The sequence below is a fragment of the Leiobunum rupestre genome, chromosome 10 (genome assembly GCF_980474605.1).
Source record: "Leiobunum rupestre chromosome 10, qqLeiRupe1.1.hap1, whole genome shotgun sequence".
Taxonomy (NCBI): Eukaryota; Metazoa; Arthropoda; class Arachnida; order Opiliones; family Sclerosomatidae; genus Leiobunum; species Leiobunum rupestre.
In genome coordinates, this window is record NC_143393.1 from 10,319,635 (window position 1) to 10,344,317 (window position 24,683).

The 24,683-nt window shown below is 37.7% G+C and overlaps 2 protein-coding genes across 3 annotated transcripts; both read left to right on the forward strand.

Moving 5' to 3' along the window:
• The first annotated feature begins 8,764 nt into the window (after positions 1 to 8,764).
• Positions 8,765 to 19,040, forward strand: RhoGAP19D (Rho GTPase activating protein at 19D). Of its 2 annotated transcripts, none has more exons than XM_090161995.1 (22): positions 8,765 to 8,944; positions 10,632 to 10,769; positions 10,886 to 10,910; positions 10,998 to 11,045; positions 11,124 to 11,301; positions 11,531 to 11,585; positions 11,913 to 13,290; positions 13,351 to 13,431; positions 13,504 to 13,615; positions 13,677 to 13,743; positions 13,823 to 13,936; positions 14,005 to 14,094; positions 14,156 to 14,353; positions 14,638 to 14,701; positions 15,224 to 15,378; positions 15,439 to 15,747; positions 15,817 to 15,906; positions 15,982 to 16,107; positions 16,182 to 16,326; positions 16,659 to 17,028; positions 17,172 to 17,512; positions 17,919 to 19,040. In XM_090161995.1, the coding sequence occupies exons 1-22, from the start codon at positions 8,933 to 8,935 to the stop codon at positions 18,686 to 18,688; spliced, it is 4,866 nt and encodes a 1,621-aa protein (XP_090018121.1). In that variant the 5' UTR covers positions 8,765 to 8,932; the 3' UTR covers positions 18,689 to 19,040. The 2 variants fall into 2 exon arrangements, with proteins under 2 accessions (XP_090018121.1, XP_090018120.1); XM_090161994.1 differs by having other exon boundaries at positions 14,638 to 14,845; positions 17,919 to 19,039.
• Positions 19,041 to 19,283: 243 nt separating this feature from the next.
• LOC149923618 (tripartite motif-containing protein 2-like) lies at positions 19,284 to 22,115 on the forward strand. The gene is made up of 2 exons (XM_090160979.1): positions 19,284 to 19,462; positions 19,695 to 22,115. Exon 2 carries the CDS (start codon positions 19,747 to 19,749, stop codon positions 21,799 to 21,801), a length of 2,055 nt encoding a protein of 684 aa, XP_090017105.1. The 5' UTR covers positions 19,284 to 19,462; positions 19,695 to 19,746; the 3' UTR covers positions 21,802 to 22,115.
• The last annotated feature ends 2,568 nt before the right edge of the window (positions 22,116 to 24,683 follow it).

Consider the following 24,683-nt stretch of genomic DNA (forward strand, 5'->3'; position numbering starts at 1 on the left):
ACTTTTATTTTTTACTTCTGATCACACTTATTTGTTACTACTAGTCAGCCGTTGAGTGTCACACTTATTTCTTCTAGTAACTTATTAGTTACTTCTGATCACATTTATTAGTTACTTTTGATCACACTTATTTGTAACTTCTGGTCATACGCCGAAGACTAGGCCGATCAGTGTCATACTTAATTGTTACTTCTGCTCATACGTTGAAAGCGCGGCCCACTTTTAATTTTTTTTCTTGCTTTTCCACTTGGGTCTTGGCATAAAGCGAAATTTAGTACGCACTGCGCGAAAACGAATGCAGGTGGCTAGGGATTCCTTGGTGAGAGAACGCTACAAACATGAATTCTTGACTCTCCAAAGAGAGTACAAGAGCCTCATCATTTCTTCTAAGTTGGAGTCTTGGAGGGACTTCTGCTCTTCTGTGTCGAAGGAGGATCCTTACTCTCTTCCTTATAAATTGGCAACTGGCAAGGCCAAACGTAAAGATGCTGTCTCCTGTGTGGAACGAGAGGATGGCACGCTGACAGAGGGACGCACCGAAACATATGAAACTATTCTTAATTCTCTTTTTTTAGACGACTCGCAGGCTGATGACCTTGAAGTACACAAGGAAATCAGAGAGTCAGTCGAAACTCCGTACGTCGAGTCAGACGACGTAGATTTTAAAGAAGAGGAAGTACTTAATGTCATTGATTCCTTTAAAAGGGGCAAAGCCCCGGGTTTTGATGGCATTTCTATCGAATTTTTTAAGATTATGTTCTTGGTCTGTCCCTTGGTTTTCGTGCGCCTCTACAATGCATGTTTGACTCTTGGGCACTTCCCAAAAATTTGGAAAGTGGCAAGGATTGCATTGATCTATAAGGAGGGGAGAGATAGGCGGAACGCTCGATCGTACCGACCGATCTCTCTACTGTCAGTAGTGGGTAAGGTTCTTGATAAGCTCCTATCAAGAAGACTGTACTACTCTCTTCATAAGAGAGGTCTCATGAATTCAGCCCAATATGGGTTCAAACATGGCCGCTCCACGACGCATGCTCTTTATAACATCGTCGATTGCGTTAAGCATAACAAAGAGAGTGGTCTGCACACCAGTCTAATCTCCCTAGACATAGAGGGGGCCTTTGACAATGTCTGGGTTCCGGGGGTTCTATCAAGACTCCGACAGGTTGCTTGTCCAAAGAACTTGTATTATTTATACAAAAGTTTCTTAAGTAACAGAATTGCTTCGATTGATGTAGGCGGTAGTGTTCTTAGTAAGTCACTTACCAAGGGGTGTCCACAGGGTTCTTGTAGCGGACCTCTCCTCTTCAATTTAGTCATGGATGGTGCTCTTAGTCGGGTTTACCCGGCTGCGAGTGCTATTCAGGCCTTTGCAGATGACCTGCAGGCGATGGTTTGGAGTTCCTCGAGGCGGGGCCTTGAGGTTCTTGGTAACGAAGTTCTGGATACTCTCAATCAGTGGAGTTCAATTTATAAATTGAAGTTCTGCGCTAGGAAGACTGTTGCAATCACCTTTGCGAAAACAAAGGTGATGAATCGGCTTCCAATTTTTTCTCTTAGTAATGAGAGAATCCTTAATGTCAAAACCGTCAAGGTTTTGGGCGTTACCTTGGATCAAACTTTATGTTTCTTGCCTCACTTAGAGGAGGTTAAGAATAAGGTAACTCGTCTCGTTCAATCCGTTGCATGTTTTGCAAAGGTCGAGTGGGGTCTGGACTATAGAGCCTTGAGAGTGGTATATAAAGGCTGTATTGAGCGTATTGTCACCTACGGCGCTGGCGCATGGTGGCGCGAGATTGAGAACTCTTTGATGGTTCGAAAGCTCAGGTCAATCCAACGGATTGCGGCTCTCAGAGTCTGTTGTGCATATCGTACAATATCGACCGATGCGTTATTGGCAATTACCAACTTAACCCCGATAGAAAACGTTGTAAGTGAGGAAGCAACCATCTTTAGGTCTTTTTACCAACAGATGTGCGCTAAACACTGTGAATACAATGTCATAGGTGGAAATTTTCTTTACCCGGGCGATCCTTGGGCAAGGCACCCAGCCTCTCGTGTAGAGATTTCAAGTGGGGACGCTCTTCCCACTAATGCAGGTTTAGAGATCTTTTCCGATGGTTCGCTAACGGAGAATGCCGCTTCTGCGGCATTTGTGGTCTTCTTTAATGGTTTGGAACTCATGTCAAAGACATTTCGTCTAGACATGAGTTATAATCCTAGTATATATTATATAGAGCTTTACTCCATACTGGAGAGCATTAAGTGGTTCGCTAGGGAGCGACCCCACGACGAAGAGGTATCTATCTTTAGTGATAGTTTATCTTCTCTACGAGCCATTGGAAATCCTTCCAACCTTAATGGAATGTGTGCTAACATTAGGGAGTTGATTAATAATCACGGCGCTAGAATCACCCTTAATTGGGTTAAAGCACACAGTGGTATTCTAGGTAACGAGAGAGCGGATGCGTTGGCCAAGAGCGCATTAACGAATCAGGTGATCCATTCTATTAAACCCGATAAGGGCAGTATTAAAAATATTTTGAGGGGCATTACCAAGAGTAGTTGGAGCGACAGCGTTAAAGGCAATGTTACAAGGAATTTTATTCCTAACGTGGGCGACAATGCGATCAACCCTAACCACTTCTCAACGCAGATTCTTAGTGGTCACGGCAAGTTTCCTAGCTACTTGCATAGTTTAGGTCATGTGCTCAGTCCTGCCTGTGTTTGTGGGTCAGACACAGGCAATTCTGAGCACTATTTAGTTAATTGTCCTTTCACTCTCCATCTGGTCCCTAGGGGCAACCTTGGAGATATGAATCTCACTGAAAAGATGGTTGTCTTTGAGAAAGTTATGCGGTTCTTAACTAGTAACTTCGAGGACATTTGTCCGGGTTGATACTAGTTTTTTAATGGTTTTATTTTTACTCGCCGTTTTATTAGTTTTTATTTTCTTCACCCTTCTATTTAACAGGGTTTTTATACATGTTCCTTGTGCTGTGGTTTTACTTTTTAAAAAATTAAAAAGAAATTGCGGGATGCGTGATGATGAACATGCGTGGAAAGATACAAATTAGTTTGTATATCTTGTGGTACCCCCAGTAGTGCCTAGTGGAACTGGGGGTATATAAATACTATAATCTGATGTGGGTTATATACAAGCTATTCTAGCTTCGTAACTTGTATTTTTCTTAATAATAATAATAAAATAAACTCTGAACGGCCTTGAAAAACGCCAGAGGGAAACGGGCGCGTAGACCTTTATAAACACCCGGATTTACAATGTTGGAAATTGCGGGGGTCCGTATACGCTGCCCAAAAAACCTTACTTTAAATTTAAGGAACGTATTTGCAATTCTAGGTTAAGTGTAAACCACAGCTATTCAAAAATATAACTCTCATGAAAATTGAACTTAAATATGTAGATTTTTAGGCGAAAATATTAAACCACCAAAATTGGGGTCCCGTAAATTACCCTGAAAACTATACTTAAATTTAATATTCACTGATATAACCGAAGTTGTAGGTCCGCTGAATCCTAACCTATCCAATAATATTTTTTTTAATGTTATCGAACTTAATTTTAAACAAAATATCTACCACATAAAGGAAATCACCGAAAATAGTAAATTGGGCAAATTCCCAACTTCTTGGGCTCCGATTTGAAAACTTTATGAAAGGCTATCAATGGTAATGTCTGTACATCCGAACGAGATATCATTGACACGTCTAGCCCTAACCGTTGAAGAGGTATGCGTGACACGGCGCCATCGGTGGCAACGGCTACACTGTACGTGAGACTAATACACACAAATCCTTAAGATTGTGTGTAAAAACGGTTTTTCAGTTCATAGAAATGGTTTTCGTATAATTTCTTTATGTGGTAAAAGCATTCGTTAGCTTCATCCTTCGTATTCAAATTTATTTTAATCAAACCGCATTGCTTTGCTATCTTTAAACTATGACAACTTCCATTTAAAAGAGTCTTAAGTCGATATGTACGCCGCACAAGTCTCGCAAATTAGCGGCGTTTTTCGCGGGAAATCTCGGATCACCTGATCGTCGGCCATATTCTCAGAGCTGAACGTCCCGTCAAAGATAATCTAGACTACATAACTTCCGTACCAAAGACACATCGTCCATTGAGTTGGGAATATTAATTTAGAGGTCCAATCGAAACGTCGGATTTCCGTATTTCGCGAAACAAGTTTTTAAAAATAAGAATACCGTCGTCTGCTTCCAAATGACGAGAAACGTTATCATTCTACCCGTGGCGCCGTCTATCTCTCGATGGTTCGTTCAAATAAGACGCGTTTTCCGGCAAAAAGATTTTGTTTTTCAAAAATAATGGATGGCGCCACGGGTCATATGATAAAGTTTTCTCGTTTCACGGGGAGCAGATTTGATTGGATCTCTAGATTAATATTCCCAACTCAATGACATCGTCACTCTGACGGGTGTGTTGAAAGCGGTCCACGCCGGCTTTTCAGACGTTATTTCCGCCACTTGCGATATACTTTGCACCGCTATTCGGACTTGATAACGTTCTTCGGACCATTATTTCTCGTTTCTTTTTTGTTTTGTTATTTGTTATTCGCTTTGTCGCGTATTTTAATTTTTTGTTTGTGTTTTCATTTTATTGCATTGTTCGCTTGTAGTGCTTGTTAATTTACCATTTGTTTTATTGTGAATCTAGTGCGCATGGTGTGAAGGCTCATTGCTAAGTACACCAACCTATATCCATTCTTGTTATTCTGCCCCCCCCCCCCCCCCCCGTCGTCGAGAAATGCCATATTCTTAAAGCAAAGATAATATATAACTACGTACCCTAGATTCGAAATCACGGCGTTTCTCGATAGCGCGTTTTCTCGTGAGGCTCTTACTGAGTTCGCGCCGGAAGTTCGGAAAAATCGGGCTCCATAGCAGGGTGGGAAATAAGGAATTTCAAGAGATAACCCAAGATTAAATTACTCACCTTTAGTTTTCTTTCATTTAGAAACATTTTTAGAGCTACAGGCATGATCCATTATTGTTTTAAAACCATATAACGCAAAAATATCTGGTATCTTGAAAACCGCGAGTCAAAAACAACGGCGCAATTTTCACTAAAACTTTACGTTTTAACTATATGTCGGTAGTCCTGCCAGCTCCATGGAGGCCATTTTTTCCGGCTTCCTCCGGGAACTCAGTAAGAGCCTGCGTTACGTTCAAGGAGCTTGATTTCCAATCTAGGGTACGTAGTTATATTAACTTTGCTTAAAGCAAGGGGTCGAATTGAATTTGAAAAAAAAACAATAAAAAGCACGAAAGATACTGTAATAATGGTAGAATTACACCAAAAACAAAGGAAAACAAAATGAATAAGCCGATCAGAATGTCAATGCACCGCACGTCGCAGAATAGCACAGGTGGCGATAATGATGTAAATATGACCTCCATATAGTGCCGCTTGTAAGAACCTTGACCTCCATGTACTGCTTTAAGAACCCCCACACAAGTGGCGGTTTGACGTGAAGTAGCTCTTTTTCAATAGATGTCGCTAGCGTCGAAATCAAAAAGGTGGTACTAGAGGATAGCGCCGCCGACGATTATTTAGATAACGCCGAAACGCCGCCGCCGAATTAATTTCCATTATTAAAGTATAATAATTGCGTTTTGAGATCTAAATTCGAACTACATAGATTTTTCTATTGGTACGATTTATAGGCTGTTGGGTGCACCGTACTCGCGTTATAAAATTGTAAATAATTAATAATTTCCAAAAGATCTGGCACCACTGCACCGCGCGCACCAAGATTTTCTGCAGCAGACAGCTGGGATCGGAGAGAGAGAAACGAAAACGGCGTTGGAGTTGCCTCGCCTCGTATTTTGTAATAAGTACAGAAACGAATCAGCTGCATTCAGCAATAACTAGTCTATTATATTTTTAAAATTCCTTTGATACAAAGATAAAATAATTTGTGATAATAGAGAAATAGACTTTAACGCGCCTTCCCAATCGACTGCCATTACCTTACAGTCTACGGGGAGGGCTATGAAAAAACCGGTTTTGGGGAGATGAAATTTCTGCGGTAGAGGGCTGGCTCGTTGGTTGTCTGTACGATAATGGCGGCGCCCAGTAAACATTTCTAAAAAGAGTATAGATAATAATACTAGTGAAATGGTAGTAAATAAGTACAGTATTGTTATTACTAGCGTAAATGTTTTAGTTTAATAGTATCATATGTAACATAGTTACTCATAAGTTTGCCTCTGTTTAACATCTCTGTATTAAAAATTTAAATGAGACCTTGTTTCAAAGCCACCAAAGAAAATACAGCACTAACGTCGCGTAAAACTGGTTTTAACTTCCTACCCTCCCCGCCAAAACTACTTTTTATGACGATAAAACCAAAGACTATATAGCTTATATAGTCTTTGATAAAACCGTCATCCATTGGGAAGTGACGTCAATTACGTCATATCTTTGCAACAAGGTCTCATTGTGAAAAAGTTCTTTCTGGCACACTTCTGATTAAATAAGTACATATGATAGTATTTATTTATTTATTTATATTATAAAGAAATAGGTCACTAAGCTAGTGTTAGCTTATATGTGGCCGTACAGTATATCAAAATAGTTACAGGTGATTAATTAAACAACAAAACTTACAATGCAAATAAAAGGGGTGCATACGGTACAACGAGTTAAAAGGGTCATTTGAGACTAGAGTAAAACAGAAGTCTAGGGGAAAACGTAAAAGGGGAGTTAAATAAAAGTTAAAAATAAAAGTTAAGCCAGTTGGTCAAGTTTAGGACGCACAATCTCGTGAACAGAGCGTCGGAGAGCAGAACGAGTGCCACAAGAGAGAACATCAGCTGGTAAAGAATTCCATAGATCAATTGTTCGGTGGGAGAAATGCCATTGGCGAAGGGATGTTCTAGTTCTAGGTTTAAAGATTTTTGCGTCGTGTCCCCGGGTGCGATGTAGAGAGTCAAATTGGAAGAATGAGTTCGGGTCGACTGATGAGGCACCATGCCACATACTCCAAAGTTGTACAATGTCGTTCACGACATGTCTGAGGTTGGGGGAGTCGAGATGGAGTGCAGCATCACGGTCATCAGGTGATAAATAGTCTAGGCCGCGAGTCAGTTTGGTAAATCGATTGTGCGCTTTCCTAAGGCTATCTTGGTCACCAAGTAGAGAGGGCCTCCACACTTCTGAGGCGAAGTTTATATGGGGAAGAACCAAAGTTACCTCTTTCTCGTTTTGGAAACAAGTTGTTCCTATTTTAATAAAATACATTCTATTAAACATGTATTTTTTTAAATGTGTTTAACAGTTTAAGTTCTAGCGGTCTTTTAAAAGAGTGGCGCAATTTCTGAGGGGGGGGAGCAGTTTTTCCCATAGAAATCTCATAGGTAACTAGAATGCTGCCGTGTAACTGGCAAATGGGCCAAACGCCGTAGCAGACGATAGCCAGATCTCAGCCAATCAGAGCTCAAAGAGTGGTTCTGCCAAGAATTTAATGTCACCAGAGAGAATGACGTCAACAATCACCCACTATAGTAGCGGATCCAAGGAGGATTATTATCCTCCTTGGCGGTACCACTCTACGGCCTCTCATTGGCTGAAGGTTCAAGGCGAACTGGCGTCAAGCTCGGCCATAGGCGGCAGCATTCTAGTTACCTATGAGATTTCTATGGTTTTTCCCCTTAGGCGCCGCCGATTATTTTCTGCAAATCGGCGCGCCACGCCGCCGCCGAACTAATTATCGTTCCCGCCGCCGCCGTAGAAAATTCGTTCGGCGCTATGCTCTAGGTGGTACTTAAAGGTACCCCTGCCCTAACCTAAATTAATTACAGCAAATATAAAAAAAAAATATATAGGAAATATAATTTAGGTTAAAGTTCACTAAATAGAGTATAGTAGGTTGTCTAACTTTAATCCTCTACTATGGCTCTCTGAACATTATCATTTGGCTATTTTAAATTTGAGCTTCCTTTGCCATAATAGATGGCACTACGCTCTCCAGTAAAGTCGCATTCGAGGGGTCGGTCATTTGGCAAAATCCCGTACAAAATTTGGAAAAAAATCCACAAATCCAAAATCCAAGAATTTTGCTTCCATAGACTTTGTATGACAAATCCACAATAACAAATCCTGGATTTTTAAAAAATCCATAATCCCGTACACAAAACAGGCAAATGTCCGACCCCTCGGTCGCATTTTTAGAAAAATCGGATCAAGATCGGATTGATTCATGGCCATCTCCGAGGTTGGTAAAATTTGGACTAGAAAAGGTTGCCTCGAAAAGGGGGCTTTGATTTGCCCGTCGTCTGATTCTAGGTCTGTTACTCAGCCTTCTACTGTAGTACATGACGTCACTGGTTCGGAAAATGCTAGGCTTCTCAAAGTTACAAGTGACGTCACCTGGTTCGGCCAATAGCATTTATTTTCGTACATGAGACCCCCTTAGGCCATCTCTAATAACAGGGGCTTTTTCATAGTACAGGTGGTAATGATAGAGCCGCCACTTGCTGGTATGTAATGCCTCTGTGGTCGCTTACTTGTCGAAATAAGTATTATTATTATTACTCCAGAAGAAAAAAACGTAGATGTTCGTGTTTATCCAATCATGAAAATAATTGCTACCATGGAAACCCTATTGCCATCTATAGCTAAAACCTTAAAAATTATTATTCAATCATAGATGGCGAAACTGGCTTGTTTTTAATAATAAAATGCGACCCCCGCAGTTGGTAATATTCAGAATCAGCCATTTTGAAGCTAATTAGGCTTAAAAATTCTAATGGCATTTTTAGTTAGTGCGTTGTACGTTGTTTAATGTTTCGAACTTAAAATGTCTTTTTCGGGGAAAAATAAGAAAAACAAGCTTCAATTGACAAAGAACTGCAACGCGAGTCAACATTCCTCATGAAATAACGGAAAATGTCTGCCCAAGTATGATATAATTAGCTCTTTTTTTATTGGCCAAGGCTTATTATTTTATCCTCTAATTCAAACCATTGATTTATTTGAATCGTACAGTAATAGAAAGATAGTCTTATAATATGAATAATTTTAGCTTATCCTATTCATTGCGTTGAATTTAGCCTTAAAACTATGCATTGTTGTTTCTGAATAAAACAATGTGTTATGTTGTTTGAGTCAATATTACATATGTCTTGGACAAATGTCGTTTTTGTACAAGTGCTATGCACACCTGCTGATTCTTAAATCCAGTGATTTATCATTTAATTAGCCCGGTTCTATTCTCTATGCCTATTGTAATTGAAGGTTTCCCCATCATCTTTTATATATTCATATTTTGTACTTTACAATATATGGTTTTTGTTGACAATTACATTAATGCTAAGACCTTTGTCTTCAAACTTATTCACTTTTGATGCTTATTCACTACCCTATTCTTTGATTTCATCACTAAAGACCTCCTTCTCCTAGACTAAATAACTTATCTAATCTCTGAAAAAAGGGCAGGTAGTGTTTATAGACAATGAAATGTTTATCCGGAGGCATTAACTGATAAGCAACGGCTTTTGATGTAACCAGGCTCAAATTTTATCAAAACTTATTTAATTTTCACCAAAATAGTTTGTTTAATGGTAATTTCTACATTAACTGTTGTTGTCTAATATTGTCTCTGCTTTTATTAGCCTGTGGAATAAAGTAAAATTTCGGAAGATAGGAAAATGGGCGTATAGTTTAACTTAAAGAAATTGTCTACCATACTTATATTGTAGTATGATGATTTAAAAAAAAAACTTTTGAACCGGTTTTGAAAATGTTAGTCTTGGTAGTTTTCCTCGGCAATTCAGAATACTCTTGTTGTCTATTCCATTAAGAAAAAAAAGAGTGTATCTCTATGGTTGTTATTACTGGCAGACTCAGTTTTTAACATACCATTATGTTATGCATGCTTTGGCAAAATGTCAATGTACAGAAAAAAAGGGAGGGAAAAGAAAAATGGTAAGTCCCACTAGAAAAGACTAGAGGCTTATAAACAGTTGTTTAAAAGAGGGTGGCTTGGATAGAGTGGGAGATGAAAGAATTATTTTGCTGGCACCCTTTACATAAGTACATCTCTAAATATAGTCAGCCTACTTTAAAAACGGGGAATCTTTGAGCGTTCGAACTCTTTTGTAGTATGTGGGGGGGGGGATACTTTTTTTTTTAACCCGAATGCTTCGTTAGTTTGATACCATTCCAGTCACACCATTTTTCACTTCCTCTCCCTCGCTTTTCAGTGACTGTGAGTAAAATGAATGATTAATTTCGTTTTAGAAATGTAGGCAATTTGTATAATTTTGTAAAAATGTCTCTTAGGAATCTGTCTTATTTGAAGTTTACGTTACGCTTCTTTTATATACTTTAATTTTTCAACCTTCGCTTTAAGTGGGATTCAGTCGAAACCTTGTGGGTTTTAACAGATTAAGTTTATTTTGAGTGTTTATATATTAAGATTTTATCTCCATTTATTTTCTATTAATAAAGTTACTTGTTACATTTTGAATTTTTCTTTTGATCTGAAATTTAAAACTAAGTCATGACGTATTAACTTTCTATGATTGTTTGTTAGTGATTTGCACATTTTTAAGCACCTTAATTACAATATTTTTAATATTTTTAGGCATCTCAACAATCTACATTAGAGAAATTAAAGTCTTTCGATAAACGGGGTCCAAGAACGGTGGTTATTCATAAAGACTCTGGAGGTTTTGGCTTCACCCTTCGACATTTCATCGTCTACCCTCCAGACAGTATAAAGGTATCACCTCAAAAATTGTCTCTTTTAAAATAATCCGCTATAAGCTTTTATTATCTACGGCTCTTAAAATTAACTTTTTTTCTCTCTCCTCCTCCAAAATGTGTTTTTTTTTTTAGAATCAGTTGGCAGAAAACCAAAGTGGTGAGTAGAAAAACTTTTTGGTTTCATTGTAGGACATTACTGAAGCTGTTAGATGTGAAATAACCTTACTTTTTTATTCCCTAAAAGATAAAATTCCATCAAAGATTTCATTGAATTATAAAATAGACGATTTCTGTAAGATTCAGTTTTTTAAATCGTTAATTAGGGGTTGAAAAACTTTTTTAAATTGTTTTCCTGCTACGTCTCTTTTAGACCAACCATGGCAGCTAAACACTTCAGACGCCATGGATACAATTTTTGTCCGGGAAGTGAAAGACGGGAGCTCCGCTCACAAAGCTGGTCTAGTCACGGGGGATCGTATTATTACGATTAATAATCAGCCAGTTACGGGAAAAAGCTACGGAGAAGTGATAGATCTCATACAAAACAGGTTTGTTACTCATACCGATTTCTTAGTTTCTCTGAATCTTGTTTTGGCATTGTTTTTAGCTATTTATTTACTTGCTTTTTAATTTTAATTTACTACTTTTTTCTACTTGGCGCATGTTGCTATTTTGTACTTCATTTAATTTTATCGTTCAATTAATAAATTAACAAGTAGTGACATTTTGCATGTTTTTGTTGGTTTTTTTCTTCCATGTTTTTGGGGGTCAAAATAGTGGAAACACCTTACATTTGCTTGTTGTTCCTAAAGAAGATGATATCCTACAACTGGTGAGATGGCGTTTTATTTTTTTCATATAGTTCATTTCTGTTTTTTAACACCAAAAATCTGCATGCGTTACTGGTATTTTTGGTAGGACTATATAAATAGTAGTACTTTAAATTATAGTAGTTTACATGGAAAGTATGGTTTTTTTCATGGGTAGTAGGTGCTAGTTTTTGCGCTGGCATTTTATATGTTGATATATAGGGTAATTACTATATTTAATAAGATAGTATTTAATGCTATTAGTTTTATGGTATATTTTGTCACAGTATATTAGAATAGTTTCATTTAAACGAATCTAGGTTTTAATAGGTTTTTGGGTACAATTTCAGTACTTTTCTGGTTCAGCCTATCAACCGGTTGATAGAGCGTATGAACAACCCGAATATCACTCTCTTCCAAGCTCACTATACCATAGTAATTCTTCAGAAAGAGACAGGACACGCACCTCATCCACAGCTTTCCCAAATTCAACAGAACCAATTTATGCAAAAGTGAATAAATTGAAGAAAACTAGAGTACAATCCGATTCGGTGTTAGATAAGCCAGTAACGAACAGTCCAGATAAAATTTACGTTAAACCACTCAATAATGGTCAAAGTGGTTTGCCCAAGGATGATCCTGATGGTTACAGCAGTTTGCCTACTCGAATAAATAATTCCCCACCTTCTCGAAGTGATAATTTTCACCCAAGTGAAGTGTTAGACGAAGTGAATAAGCCTTTCCAACATTATAATTCCGTGCCTCCTTTGAGATCAGCTCATAGTTCGGTTAGTAGTGACGTGTTCTATGATAACGAGGTTCTAGTTGAGAATGGGAGTCTCAATAATGGGCAGAGATATTCACCATCGAGTGGGGCACATAATGAAGCAGTTACCAACGCTTGCGTTGTTCCGAGGCCTCATAGATTGCATGACACTTTCTCAAGACTTATCATTGACATGTGGTACCCTCATAAATCACCTCGACGACACCAAACCCAGTCATTAAGTACTTTTGAACATAATCAGCATCAGCAACCCTACTTCTTACCCAGTTACGGTAAAACAGGTAGAATGTCGTCAGATTCAATTGATAATCACTCTCACCCTCATCACCACCACCATCACCGAAGAGAACACAAACCCGGGTTTGGTTCTTTACTTACTAAAACCATGAAGGCTTTCATCCCTGGTCAAGATTCGCACAGACATCACGAACACAGTGGATCTGACCCTGAAATGTTTGCTGGAGGTTCTCATTCGTGGCACGAAAAGCAACGCGTTAATGGACAAAGCTCTAGAATGACTAGAAGCGAACCTAATGGCTACTCAAATGCAAAGAGTGAAGATCAACTTAGTAGTTTAGAAGAAGATAGCCAGAATGGAACCGTCAATTTGGTGGCTCACAGATTGCAGCAGTTTGAATCGGGAGCAATTAACGAGAAGGCTCTCGAAAGAACTAATATGTATAAACACGAATTTGCTCGAGTTTCAAGCCCTAGTCCTTGTCAAATAGTTTCGCAGAGAGCAGCTCAATTTGAACGCATTGGAAGCCCCAGCAATAGTCCAGCATTGGATACTACTCTGTTGAGTCTTCAGAGTTACCCACCGAGCAAAGCGCAACTGAAAAACTACGTTATGCAAAGATCTAGTGATTCTGCTAATGGATACCCCATTGAAATTGATGGTAACTGTTCACCTTTATCTGAAGGAGTGTGCCATTATGAAAGTCAGTTAAATCATCCCTCATTTTCATGGATTTGTTCTCAAATTGTTTGTTTGGATCTAGGCGATAGTGCTACCTCACCCAATTATAGAGGACGTCAAAACCATGTTCCAGGTGTTATTTATCGTAAGAAACATATGTCAGGTATGGAATTCTTATCAGTCGCAAATAACTCCTGACAGGAGGGAAATGTTAAGAGCTGGAATTCTTTCATAGACAAGGATCGACATGTTGCTAGAAGAATATCCTATCTCAAAGCGACAGCTGGGGAACGTATGCTTGTTGAGTCAGATCTCAGTGAGGAAGATGAAAAGGCAGCTTCTAAAAGGTTTTATCTAATTTAAATTTATTTTGACAGGAAGTCACGAAAATAATTTTTTTATTTACAGACTTCCAGCTGCGAATGAAAGTAGAGAACATCGTATTGAAAAATTGAAGTCTTTCTTTGGAGAAAAGGTGGGTGGTTTTCCTTCATGTTGATCTATATTTTTTATAAATCACACACTTCCTACTTATCATTAAATACATTCTACAGACTCCCAAAATTCGGCAAGCTATTGATGTACCTGAAAATGTTGAAGAGACGGAAGAGCAGCATAAAGGTATTCAGGGATGGCTTATCTGTAAAATGGTGTGGAGTGAAGGGAAAGTGAGTATAATTATTAGTACTTTTGCGTTTCAGTTTTTTTATTAAACCAAATTTTTCGAATATCCTAGAGGTCCATAGACCGATCTTGGCGAACAGTCTGGGCTGTATTTAAAGGAACCTGTTTACATTTATTCAGGGATAAGAAAGAAACTTCCGAAGTCAGTAAAAAAAATTTTAAATTTAATACATGAATTTTTTGTACAATTTTATCCCTTATAGCACAATTCCGAACTGTACGATACAGTGATAAATTTGAAGACGACATTCTCGAGTATCGCTCACGATTATACAAAACGAAAGAATGTTCTTCGATTGAGGCTGGCCAATGGGACAGAGTATTTGTTTCAGGCAGATAATCAAACTAATATGTTGGACTGGCTGAGAGCGCTCCGATCTGTTGGCCTCGATACAGAAAAGGTAAAGCCTTTTTTTAGTCATGTGCGAGCCTTGATTTTTAGGTTTAGAGCCGAGCTTAGGGTATAAAAAAATTAATTTTTCGAGTATCAAGCCAAGCTTCAAAATTTTATCAATCTTTCGAGCTTTTCTGCTTAGTTTAAAGAGTGGTTTCAAGTACTCTAATTATTAGGCTTAGCTTAAAAAGAGGGTTTCTAGTACTCGAACGAAATTAAGTACTCGCACATTCCTACTTTTTTGTATTGTTTATATTCGTTCACTTTACAAACCTGATAAATTTAATGTAGGAACTTCTTTGGCATCACGCAAGCGTTCTGGAAAAGGCAGCGGCTTACGAACAACAAATTGGAGGTGTGCAAAATAATACAAACAATGGTAGTGGCCGCGTATCTCCTCCTTTGCCAGCTTCACGTCCAGGTGTTAGATTGCCATTCAGGCATAGATCTCCAACTGGTCAGCCACCTACGGTTAAAACTAGAAGAGCGTCTCACGGAGGTTTGTTGGTTTGATCGCATTTAGGCTTAGGTTTTTCAACTATGAAGTTATTTCTTAAATTTGTGGAAATGACTCATAAATTAACTTTTATGCCCAGGGAAAAACTCTTTTGAAAATCAAAACTTTAAAAAGAATTTTTACTCACGTAAGGATTAGTTTTTAGTGGCCGTGTTAGCCTGGCTGGAAATCGCATCAGAAACGTAGTTTATATATTATTTAATCCTTTTTTTGTGAGCCAAATTTGTTTCCTAGTGGTGTTCCACTGTCGTTGAACAGTTTGTGTAAAATTTCTGCTTTAGCAAAGCTGGTGTTGGTGCCTTGGGACTTAAATATATGCTGGGTGTCTGTTGTATTTCCTTAAATTTATTTCATTTACAGATGAGTTGGGTCAAGGTCCAAAATTTGGCAACGTTATTAAAAGTAGAGTAGTGCCTGGTTGGAAGAAGACTCATAGTTTACAAGCGGAGTTGTTACCTAAAGGAGCTTCCATTGGCGTTAGACTTGAAGATTGCCCACCGGCCTCTGAAAATGAAGTATAATCATTTTAAAAATGAATTTTCTTTCGTCAAATTATATTTGATCCTTCTTTCTAGTATGTGCCATTAATAGTTGAGCTGTGCGTTCGCATAGTCGAAGCCAACGGTCTGGAACTTGTTGGTGTTTATCGTGTGCCAGGTAACAATGCCGCCGTTTCCCTGTTGATGGATACGGTAAATCAAGGATTCCAGCAATCAAATCTTCAAGATCAACGCTGGAATGATGTCAATGTTGTTTCTAGTCTTCTCAAAGCTTTCTTCCGTAAACTTCCCGAACCCTTATTAACTTCTCATCTGTATAGTAAATTTATAAATGCTAGTAAAATTGATGAACCTGATCAACGTCTTTCAGCCTTAAAAGCTCTTGTAAGTCTCGTAATCAGTCCCAACATTTCATGGTATTAATTTTGTTTTTGACTCTTTAATATTTGAAAGGTTCATCAGTTACCTCGCCATCATTTTGAAACTCTCAACTATCTCATTCGACATTTAAAGAAAGTTGTTGATCATTCTAATGTTAATAAAGTAAATAAATTACCATCTTAAAGCTGTTGCAGGGATCTTCTAAATGTCATGGATAAAATAACGTTTTCTACTTAGATGGAAGCCAGAAATTTAGCAATTGTATTTGGCCCTACTCTTGTTCGTCCTTCTGATTCTAGTATGATGTCATTAGTCACAGATATGTCTCATCAATGTTACATTATTGAAACGATGATCAACTGTGTATGTATTACCAAAGTCACAAGTATCAGCCTTTTTCTTTCTAAATATAACCTGAAACCACTTTTTCCCTCTAGTCTGACTGGTTATTTGATAGCAAATTCCCTGATGATGGGAAGTACTTGAAAGATCTCAGTTCTCGGAGAATGTCTCATCCTCTTCCAATAACTCATTCGGAGGCCCTTCTTCGAAATGTACAGAAAATGGACAGTGCTCAATTTGGTAAAGAAAAACTCAAAGCTCTTATTCGAAAATTTGATCCTAATTCTGATAAATGCATCTGGAAATTACACAAGAGAGGATCTTTTTCTTTGAAGCTTGCTATTTTTTAAACTCATTTGAACCTAATTTTTATTTGCATTGAAATATAAATTCTTTTGTACAGTAGATCAGTTTTAAACGTAAAAAATAAAGAATGCGGAAAAAACACTTCCTAAAATTTAATACATTTAAATTTGCACACCTAAATTTGCATGATTCACGTGGGTTTGTTTGTTGTTTTGAACATTCTATGTTTCAAGTAAAATACTTATACCGGTGAAATATTTATATAGGAAAAAATCGTGATTTATTCCCGAGAGATTTTCTATCTTCGATGAATGTTGCCAGTAGAAAAAGTGCTAATCCCGCTAGAAGGGATCATAAACCACCTCGACCAGTGGGATATTTTTCAAAGGGCTCGGATAGCGATTCTGAGCCGTGCTCTCCATTTGGTGTGCCTGGCCATAAATTGGAGGATGATGACACTGCTCCTCCATCTCCTAGTAAAGATTTCCCAGACGAAGTATCCGTTAGTAGCTATGGTAATGGACGGGACCGGAGTCGGCATCGTAATACAGTCAATAGAATGTCAATTGAAGAAGAAGATGGGGAAATTGAAGCTCAAAATGAGGTGCAGAATGTTTCCAATGAGCCTGATAATGGGTAAGACAAAACTAGTGGCATTTGCTTAGGATGGTTTATTTTGGGCCACTTTCTTTTTTTATATTGCATGGGTCATTCTTTTTACTCAGTATTTGACATCAGCAATAGTGTCTCTGTCAAATGAAAACTTTCTTAATTTATAGGCTTATTGGAGATGAAGTTATTCATCACACGTATGATAAAATTAAGACGTTAACGCAAGAGAGGATTAAAAAATTTGAGAAGGAAACGAAAGCTTTGCTCAGAAGGGATATGAATCAACGTCACCATTCCTCGTCTCAGAGTAGAGTCGAATGGGAACAAATAGAAAAAGAATGGGAAAAGGCCAAACGGGAACTTGAGCAAGAGGATCTCTTGGATTACGTCGCTGATGACCCCTCGTTTCTCACGTACTTGCTCAATCGAAAACAACACGATACCGATACGACAGGAGCTGTCGTGTGTAACAATTCATCTCTTACGCAGTCTGACCGCGTCCATTCAGGTGCGTTATAGTTTTGACACCTGTCACCTGACAATTGTCTATAATAGAGGTACAAAAATGAGTTGTAAGGGGAGCAAGGTTTTGCCATTGAATTACAATGCTTTTTTGATTGTTTAACGTTGAGTTTGGGCTTTATTAAAATATAAAATGGTGATTCTAGTAACTCCAAAAATTCAAAGTAATTAATGTAAAGAACTAAATTTCTTTAAGAAGAGCCTATATTCAAATAAGAAGTATATAATATATTATCTTACTGGAGAAGCATCAAGTTCCTTGTAGAGTTAGTTATTAACCTTTGTAGGCTTGTGCTAGTTTTTGATAATCTTTATTATCATATTCTTTGGTCATGCCTCTTCTTGAAAATACTGATAAGCCAGCCAGTAAAATACTATTTTGTATGGTCTAGATGACGAACTGGATTCCATCAGTTCATCTATGGAAAATACTCTCAATTCGAAGAAAGGAGACCAAAGTACAAAGTCCTACAATTCATCTAGTCCAGTGCTTAGAAATGCCAAGCAAAGCAATTCTCCGTCTTCCGGAAACCAGAGGCGGTATTCCTATGCTTGCGATCTAGCACCTCCTATCAAATCATCATCTCCTTCGCTCTTCGGCCTCCCCAAGCCATACGCTGGTCTTTCTTACTACCATGGTGGCACTGACAAACCCAAAATGGGCATTAGTGCCTGCACTCCTAAATCAACACTCTCTAAGGGCAATAGTTTTCGTTCTAGCGGCAATAGCGTTAACGTTAGCAGCTGTAGTTTGGTGCCAAATGCCAGTCCTCCCGTCCCCATCCCCACACAGAATTCAATTGAAAACATGCATATCACGACAACAAGTTCACCTTCCGCCTTTGCTTCTTGCAGCGCGGTTGCCCCCGTAAACCCACCTTTGCCTTTGTATTCTCACGCTGGAAATTTTGGAAATTTTTTCGGAAGCGAGGGCCAAATTTTTGATAGGAGCAACCTTCTCCCTTCCACCAGTGCTAAAGCGGAATTTTTGCTAGCCAGTCATAACCCAATTTCTTCAGGAGAACAGCCTTGGGACCGACGTCGAGAAAGCGAAGATAAAAATTGTCATATCCCACCAATAGCTTTAACGCAATATCCATCTTCAAGAATAGGGGCGGTTAGACCGTACCACGTATCTAATCCCAAACAGAAAGATTCCTAGATCTATTTATTTTATTAAAAGATTAAAATCCTTTCCCTTTTTCCTCATGCCAGAAGCAATCAAATTCTTTTTTCCCATAGAAGAAATGTTACTGTGATTATATTTTCTACATTTTTGAAGAAACTCCTACTAAAACCCCAAAAATCTATTTGACTATGTTTTAAAAGTATAAAAATTAAAGATAAACACTGTATTATTGATATAGGATATAATCTTGTACATATGTTCTTCGTATTGTAATTATTAAGTGATCCTGCTATTTATAAATTTGAATTAGCTTGTTATAAATTTGAGTTTTATTTGTCCAGAAGAAAAAGTAATAGAGAAGTATTTTCATTAAATATTTCACTTGTATATAATATTATATATATATGCCCCTTGATATAGAATTTGATCTATTTGACGACTTTTACACTTATTAAAAGTTAGTATAAATTGAACTTATTGAAGGTGTTATTTTTTTGTGGTATGTGTGGGTTTTTTTTTTCGTTTGTAGGGAAAGCCCAGTGACGAAAGAAACAGCTGGCGGGTGACGTCATATTTCTCCAGCCAATGAGGAAACAAAAGAAATTAATTTAAAACACAAAATAATGGCTTCCTGTCAGTGACGGTCATTTAACGTCGTCTTCGTTCACGGTATTAATTATTCAATTATTAACTTTTAAGCGCTGCGTCATTGTTCAAAAGACCGATTCATGAGTCGGTTCAATTTGAATAAACCAAAACCCTACTAGCCTACCTCCCACGTTTATATCCGTTACTACGACTAAACAGGTAAGCCTTTGTGTTTTGACAATGAATGAATGTTTTGATCATTGAGTTGGGAACCCAACTCAATGGTTTTGATGGAGGCATGTATTAGCGAACTTAGCAATTTAATTCATGGTGGAGGTAAGGGGATATTTGACAACACCTAAACTATATCAAATTGTAATACCTCAAATGGAGTGAATGTTTTAAATCTTATGTTGTTTCTACAATTTTTGAGACAAACGTCGTATTTCAGATTGCACTAACAAGTTAACCTCGGCGCTTTTTAACAATAATTACTCGCCAAAATGATGTCAGCATCATCAACACTTGTTGAAACTGTGTCTATAAACTATGAAGATTTCAACGAACATTTCCTGACTTGTGGTACATGTTTATGCATGTACGATGATCAAGAACATACTCCGAAGCTTTTGTCATGCAGTCATACAGTCTGCCGTAGTTGCTTAGAAAGAATAGCCGATGGTGTCGGTGTCAGAGATACTGGGTCTTTTCGATGCCCCATCTGTAGAGAAACAATACCAATGCCTAGGGGAGGAATAATCGCATTACCACCCAGTTTTTTAGTCAATCAATTGTTAGATTTGATGTCTAGACAAAGAAGGGAAATAATACCTAAATGTTCTACACATCCAACTCAAGAACTAATGTTCTGCGAGACGTGTGACATTGTGTTTTGCGTGGTTTGTACCGGTGGAGCACATGAAAATGGGAATGGTGGTTGTGATCATACGATAGTACCATTCTCAACAGCAATCAAAAGAATGTCCGAGATTTTGCTTTATAAAGCTCAACAATGCATTGATAAACTTGGGAAAGCTGCAGACAATGTCACTAACGAAATTAGCAAGCTCGAGAAAAATTCTGAAGATGTGTTAAGGTTTATTGAAGATGCTTTTCTGGAAGTTACATCTATGATAGAAAAAAGAAAAGAGGAACTCTTGGAAGAAAGCGCTAAAATTTGTTTGAGAAAGAAAGCAATATTGGAAGAGCAATTATCCATCATTGAATGCGAAAAGAGGAAAGTGGAGACCCATTGTACTGGCCTACAGCACCAAGTGGAAATTAGAACTATCAGTTCCAAAATCAGTGACTTGAATGAAAAAATGGATTCCTTGGGGGCTCTGTTAGATCCCAGGGAAAACTGTTTCATTAAGTTTGAATGTAAACATAACTTTGCCCTTAAAAACCTGCAAAAGGACATTTCTCTATTTGGAAAAATGAAGACTAGCAAAACTATGCCCTCTCTCTGTTTCGCAACTTTGGAAGAATCCTCATCCCATTTGCTTTCTAAAGCAACAGTTCAAACTGTAGATTATCACGGATCCTGGGAAGAAACAGGAGGAGATCCTGTAACTGCAAAACTCAGGCACGAAAATGGTGACCAAGTTGATACTGATGTTGTTGATAACGAAGATGGATCATACCAAATTCACTTTACTCCGATTCACCCTGGCGCTCATTTGCTGCACATCTTAATTTTTGGCAGAGCCATCAAAGGAAGCCCATTTTCACTCAATGTATCTGAGCACATAAACCCAGTTGCCCGCTATGGAACGAGAGGAAGTGGAGACAAGCAGCTTATGCAACCTGTTGGAGTAGCTACTTGCTCAATACAACAGGATGGTCTAGTCTTGGTTTCTGACACTGGTAACAGCCGCATCGTAGTCATGACTGAGGAGATGGTGCTATTAAAGTACATTGAAGGTCCAGGCCTAGAGGATCGTTCGGCCACTGGCTTCGTTGTGACGCCCCGTGATACTGTACTAGTCATTAACTGGAGAAACAAAAATGTGTCTCAGATAAATTTTGATGGTGAGCTTCTGAGCCAATTTACTCACGGTATGTTTGTGGAACCAATTGATGTAGCAATTAATAGCAAAGGTCACGTTTTAGTCGCTGATAATGGAGCTCACGCAGTTTTTATCCTAGACATGAATGGTAAAATGCTAAAAATTGTAAAACAAAGGGTAAAAGATGGTCAGGTGCAACAAATAATGTCAATATGTTGCGGACCCCAAGATGAAATTTTAATAGCTGGAAGTGTTATAAATGTTTTTGGCCCAAATGGAGATTTTCAGAGAGAAATAACCGCTTCTGAGAAGAAAGGTCTTTTTGGGGGTATTTGCTACGATGGCCATGGTTATTTACTTGCAACGCGGAGTAGTAAATCAAAGAGCTATATCAACGTGTATAACTACGCCTCTGGAGAGCTTACATTCGTGATAGACAGTGAGGCTGATAAGTTAAAACGACCAAGTGGTCTGGCTATTACTCCCAACAATCATTTGTACGTTGTTGATTTAGGAAATGATTGCATTAAGAAATTTAGATACCGTTAGTTTAAAAATATTGGTTTTTGAAAATTAGTTTCAAATGGAACAATAGTCTTTTTAGATCTGATTTTCATTTAAAACCACTTCTTGGGTACAATCCAAAGTATATTTACCAAAAAAAAAATTTAAAGTATCTTTACTTTGCGTTCCTAGGCATTTTACTTAAGTATTTTATTTTAGAAAACTGTGCATCTGACTTTATTTTATTCGTCTTATGAGAAATATGACACAGCTTACAAATTGTAAATTTTAACATATATTTACTTGCTGTGTTAAAATATCCCATACTCATGATACTCTTGTCACATTAATTTTATCTTTAAAAAATTATGTTCACTCAATGATAAATTCATAAGTTTAAACTAAATATGATGAAAGTTCTAGCCATTCAAAGATAATAATTTAAAAAAAAAGTTTTTGTTGCTCAGATTTCCATTTTCGTGTGCCATTAGCATTTGAAAAAGTCTCATTTTTGTTTTATCATATTTAGAAAAACTCCCACCAAAATATTCTCATTTTAATTGTGTTTTTTTTTTCATTGTGAATATGTCACAAAGCAGCCCAAAAATACAGTGTTAGCAATATTGTTTAATAGTGTAATATATTAGATAAGATAGTGGCCATATTAAGGAAATTCTGTGTTTTTTAAAAGCTAGCCTTTACTGTATCCAACACAATATACAGCATCATTTTATGCCAAAAATTTTAATTGCCTCTGCTAGTCACTTCGGGGTGCTTATCGATCAGGGTTGTCTTTTAAAGTAGTTGTACTGAACCGAGAAGTTTCAGCGCCTTGGTTTTGTTTTGTTAATGTTATTTGTAAAACACATTTTGTTTAAGTTGTTTGATTATAAACCAGTGCAGTACACCCACCTTTCCAATAGTTCAAAGGTGTAGTCGTTCCGTTGTAGCATGATCATATTTCTTAGTCAAGAATCATTTTTGCAAACGAGTTAATAGCTTCATAATTTTGTGCCGTATTTAATAGTGGAAAGGAAAAGAAATGGTCACAGATTGAAGTTTAAAATGACAGTTTTTTGTAAAGCTGGTATTGCATAAAGATTTGTATTGTAAAAATCCTGCTGGCAGGGTTATTAAAGATTACTTGAGTATCTGTTTGGTTGATATCTGAATTTAAATACTAAACGATAAACCTTAATCCTAACAAGCGCCAATTTTTAAATTTGGGAGCGGCCAAAGTGAGAAGCTGGATTTTTATCTGCTAAAATGGCGATTTTCCATTTTAAAATCTAAAAGCGTTTGCTTGGCTGACGAAAATCAGTAGATTCTTGCTTTGGTCGTTACTTGGCTCTATTTGAATTGGAAAGCCTAATTTTAGGCAACCGAGATTACCAACTTCCAAGAGGTCCTACAATTCCTTTAAAATCCTGTTCCATAGTATAGTGTATTTTTTAAATATTTTCTTATTAAATCTTAAAAGTCTGATTTAGGATATGATACCGAAATATTTATTTAGCAGCATAGTTAACCATCAAAAACTATCGCAACGCCATCTTTTGGTTGACGTTAAAAATTTGGATGTCTGTAGACTCTTCTGTTCTGACGGGTGTGTTGAAAGCGGTCCACGCCGGATTTTCAGACGTTATTTCTGCCACTTGCGCTATAGGGAAATATCACTCCGTAGCTTTGAGCATGGCCGCCATTGTGGGGGGAAATTTTTTATCAATAGGAAAAAGCACGGGTGACGTAGTGGCACGTCATACTGTAAACTCCCTATACTTCGCAACGCTGTTCGGACTTGATAACTTCCTGCGGACTATTATTATCTCTTTTCTTTTTTTTTGTTATTCGATTTGTCGCGTATTTTAATTTTTTGTTTTGTGTGTTCATTTTATTGCATTGTTCGCTTTTAGTGTTTGTTAATTTTTCCATTTGTTTTATTTTGAATCTGGTGCGCTTGGTGTGAAGGCTCATTGCTATATACACCAATATTCATTCTCGTTATTTCCCCCCCCCCCCCCCCGACTCTTCTGTTCTTAAATTATCGTATTCCTTAGACGAATAAACTACTGGACCCAATTCTTCGAATTGAATCACTCGCCATTTCTCCTACCGAATTTAATAATAATATTTATTTTGCAAAAAACCACTTTGCTGGCAACCACTTAGGCAAAGCCTATACGTACTGGATACCAAGACAATACAAACATATAAATTAAAATTATGATTAGAAAACGCTACAAAAATTATAAAAAAAACACAACAAATTTAAGAGTTTTGAGAGAGCCAAACGCCGAAAAACAATTCCGAAACTAAATCACGAAATGTGGAATTGAAAGCTTAGTGGCCTTCTCCCTGATGTCGGTGGCCAACGAGTTCCAGCATCCAGCATGGGCCAAATAATGATAAATCCAGGACATGACTCTATGCGAAAAACCCGTTCAACAGTGCTAACACCCGACGACTATTGCCACCTATTGGGAAAAACGCGCGATCACGGAAGTACGTCATTTTGGGGGCAAATGTTTTAGGGACAGTTTTCAAAAATAATACACGTGGTCGTCGCCGTAAAATCCTGGAATATTTATTCACAGTTATCATATATGGTGTGGTTATTAAGGTAAGTACTTATTTTTATACGTATGAAGTTCATAATTAGTATAATACATATTTTTATATAATATTAAACATATACTTTCCAAGAAAAGTTAAAATTAAAGGGTTCCAGCAGCCTCGTAAGGGGATAAACTTGCGCCCCCCCCCCTCCCCTCTTAGGTAGTCCGGATTTTGATTTCGATTACCGCCACTAGAGGGCGCACGTCGCGCTAAACGAATGTACGATGACCGCATAGTATTCCTCCACGAGTTCGCCAGTCTGTTTTGAAATTTTCGGTTTAATAATGTCGAGCAATGAAATTAATGGTAAA

What these genes read in the sequence shown, in the direction of transcription:
- RhoGAP19D (XM_090161994.1), top strand. An exon ending in CACCGGCCTCTGAAAATGAA is followed by an intron (nt 15,379 to 15,438) that starts GTATAATCATTT and finishes CCTTCTTTCTAG; the next exon opens with TATGTGCCATTAATAGTTGA. An exon ending in ATCATTCTAATGTTAATAAA is followed by an intron (nt 15,907 to 15,981) that starts GTAAATAAATTA and finishes TTTTCTACTTAG; the next exon opens with ATGGAAGCCAGAAATTTAGC.
- LOC149923618 (XM_090160979.1), top strand. Translation starts at nt 19,747, where the DNA reads ATGATGTCAGCATCATCAACACTTGTTGAAACTGTGTCTATAAACTAT.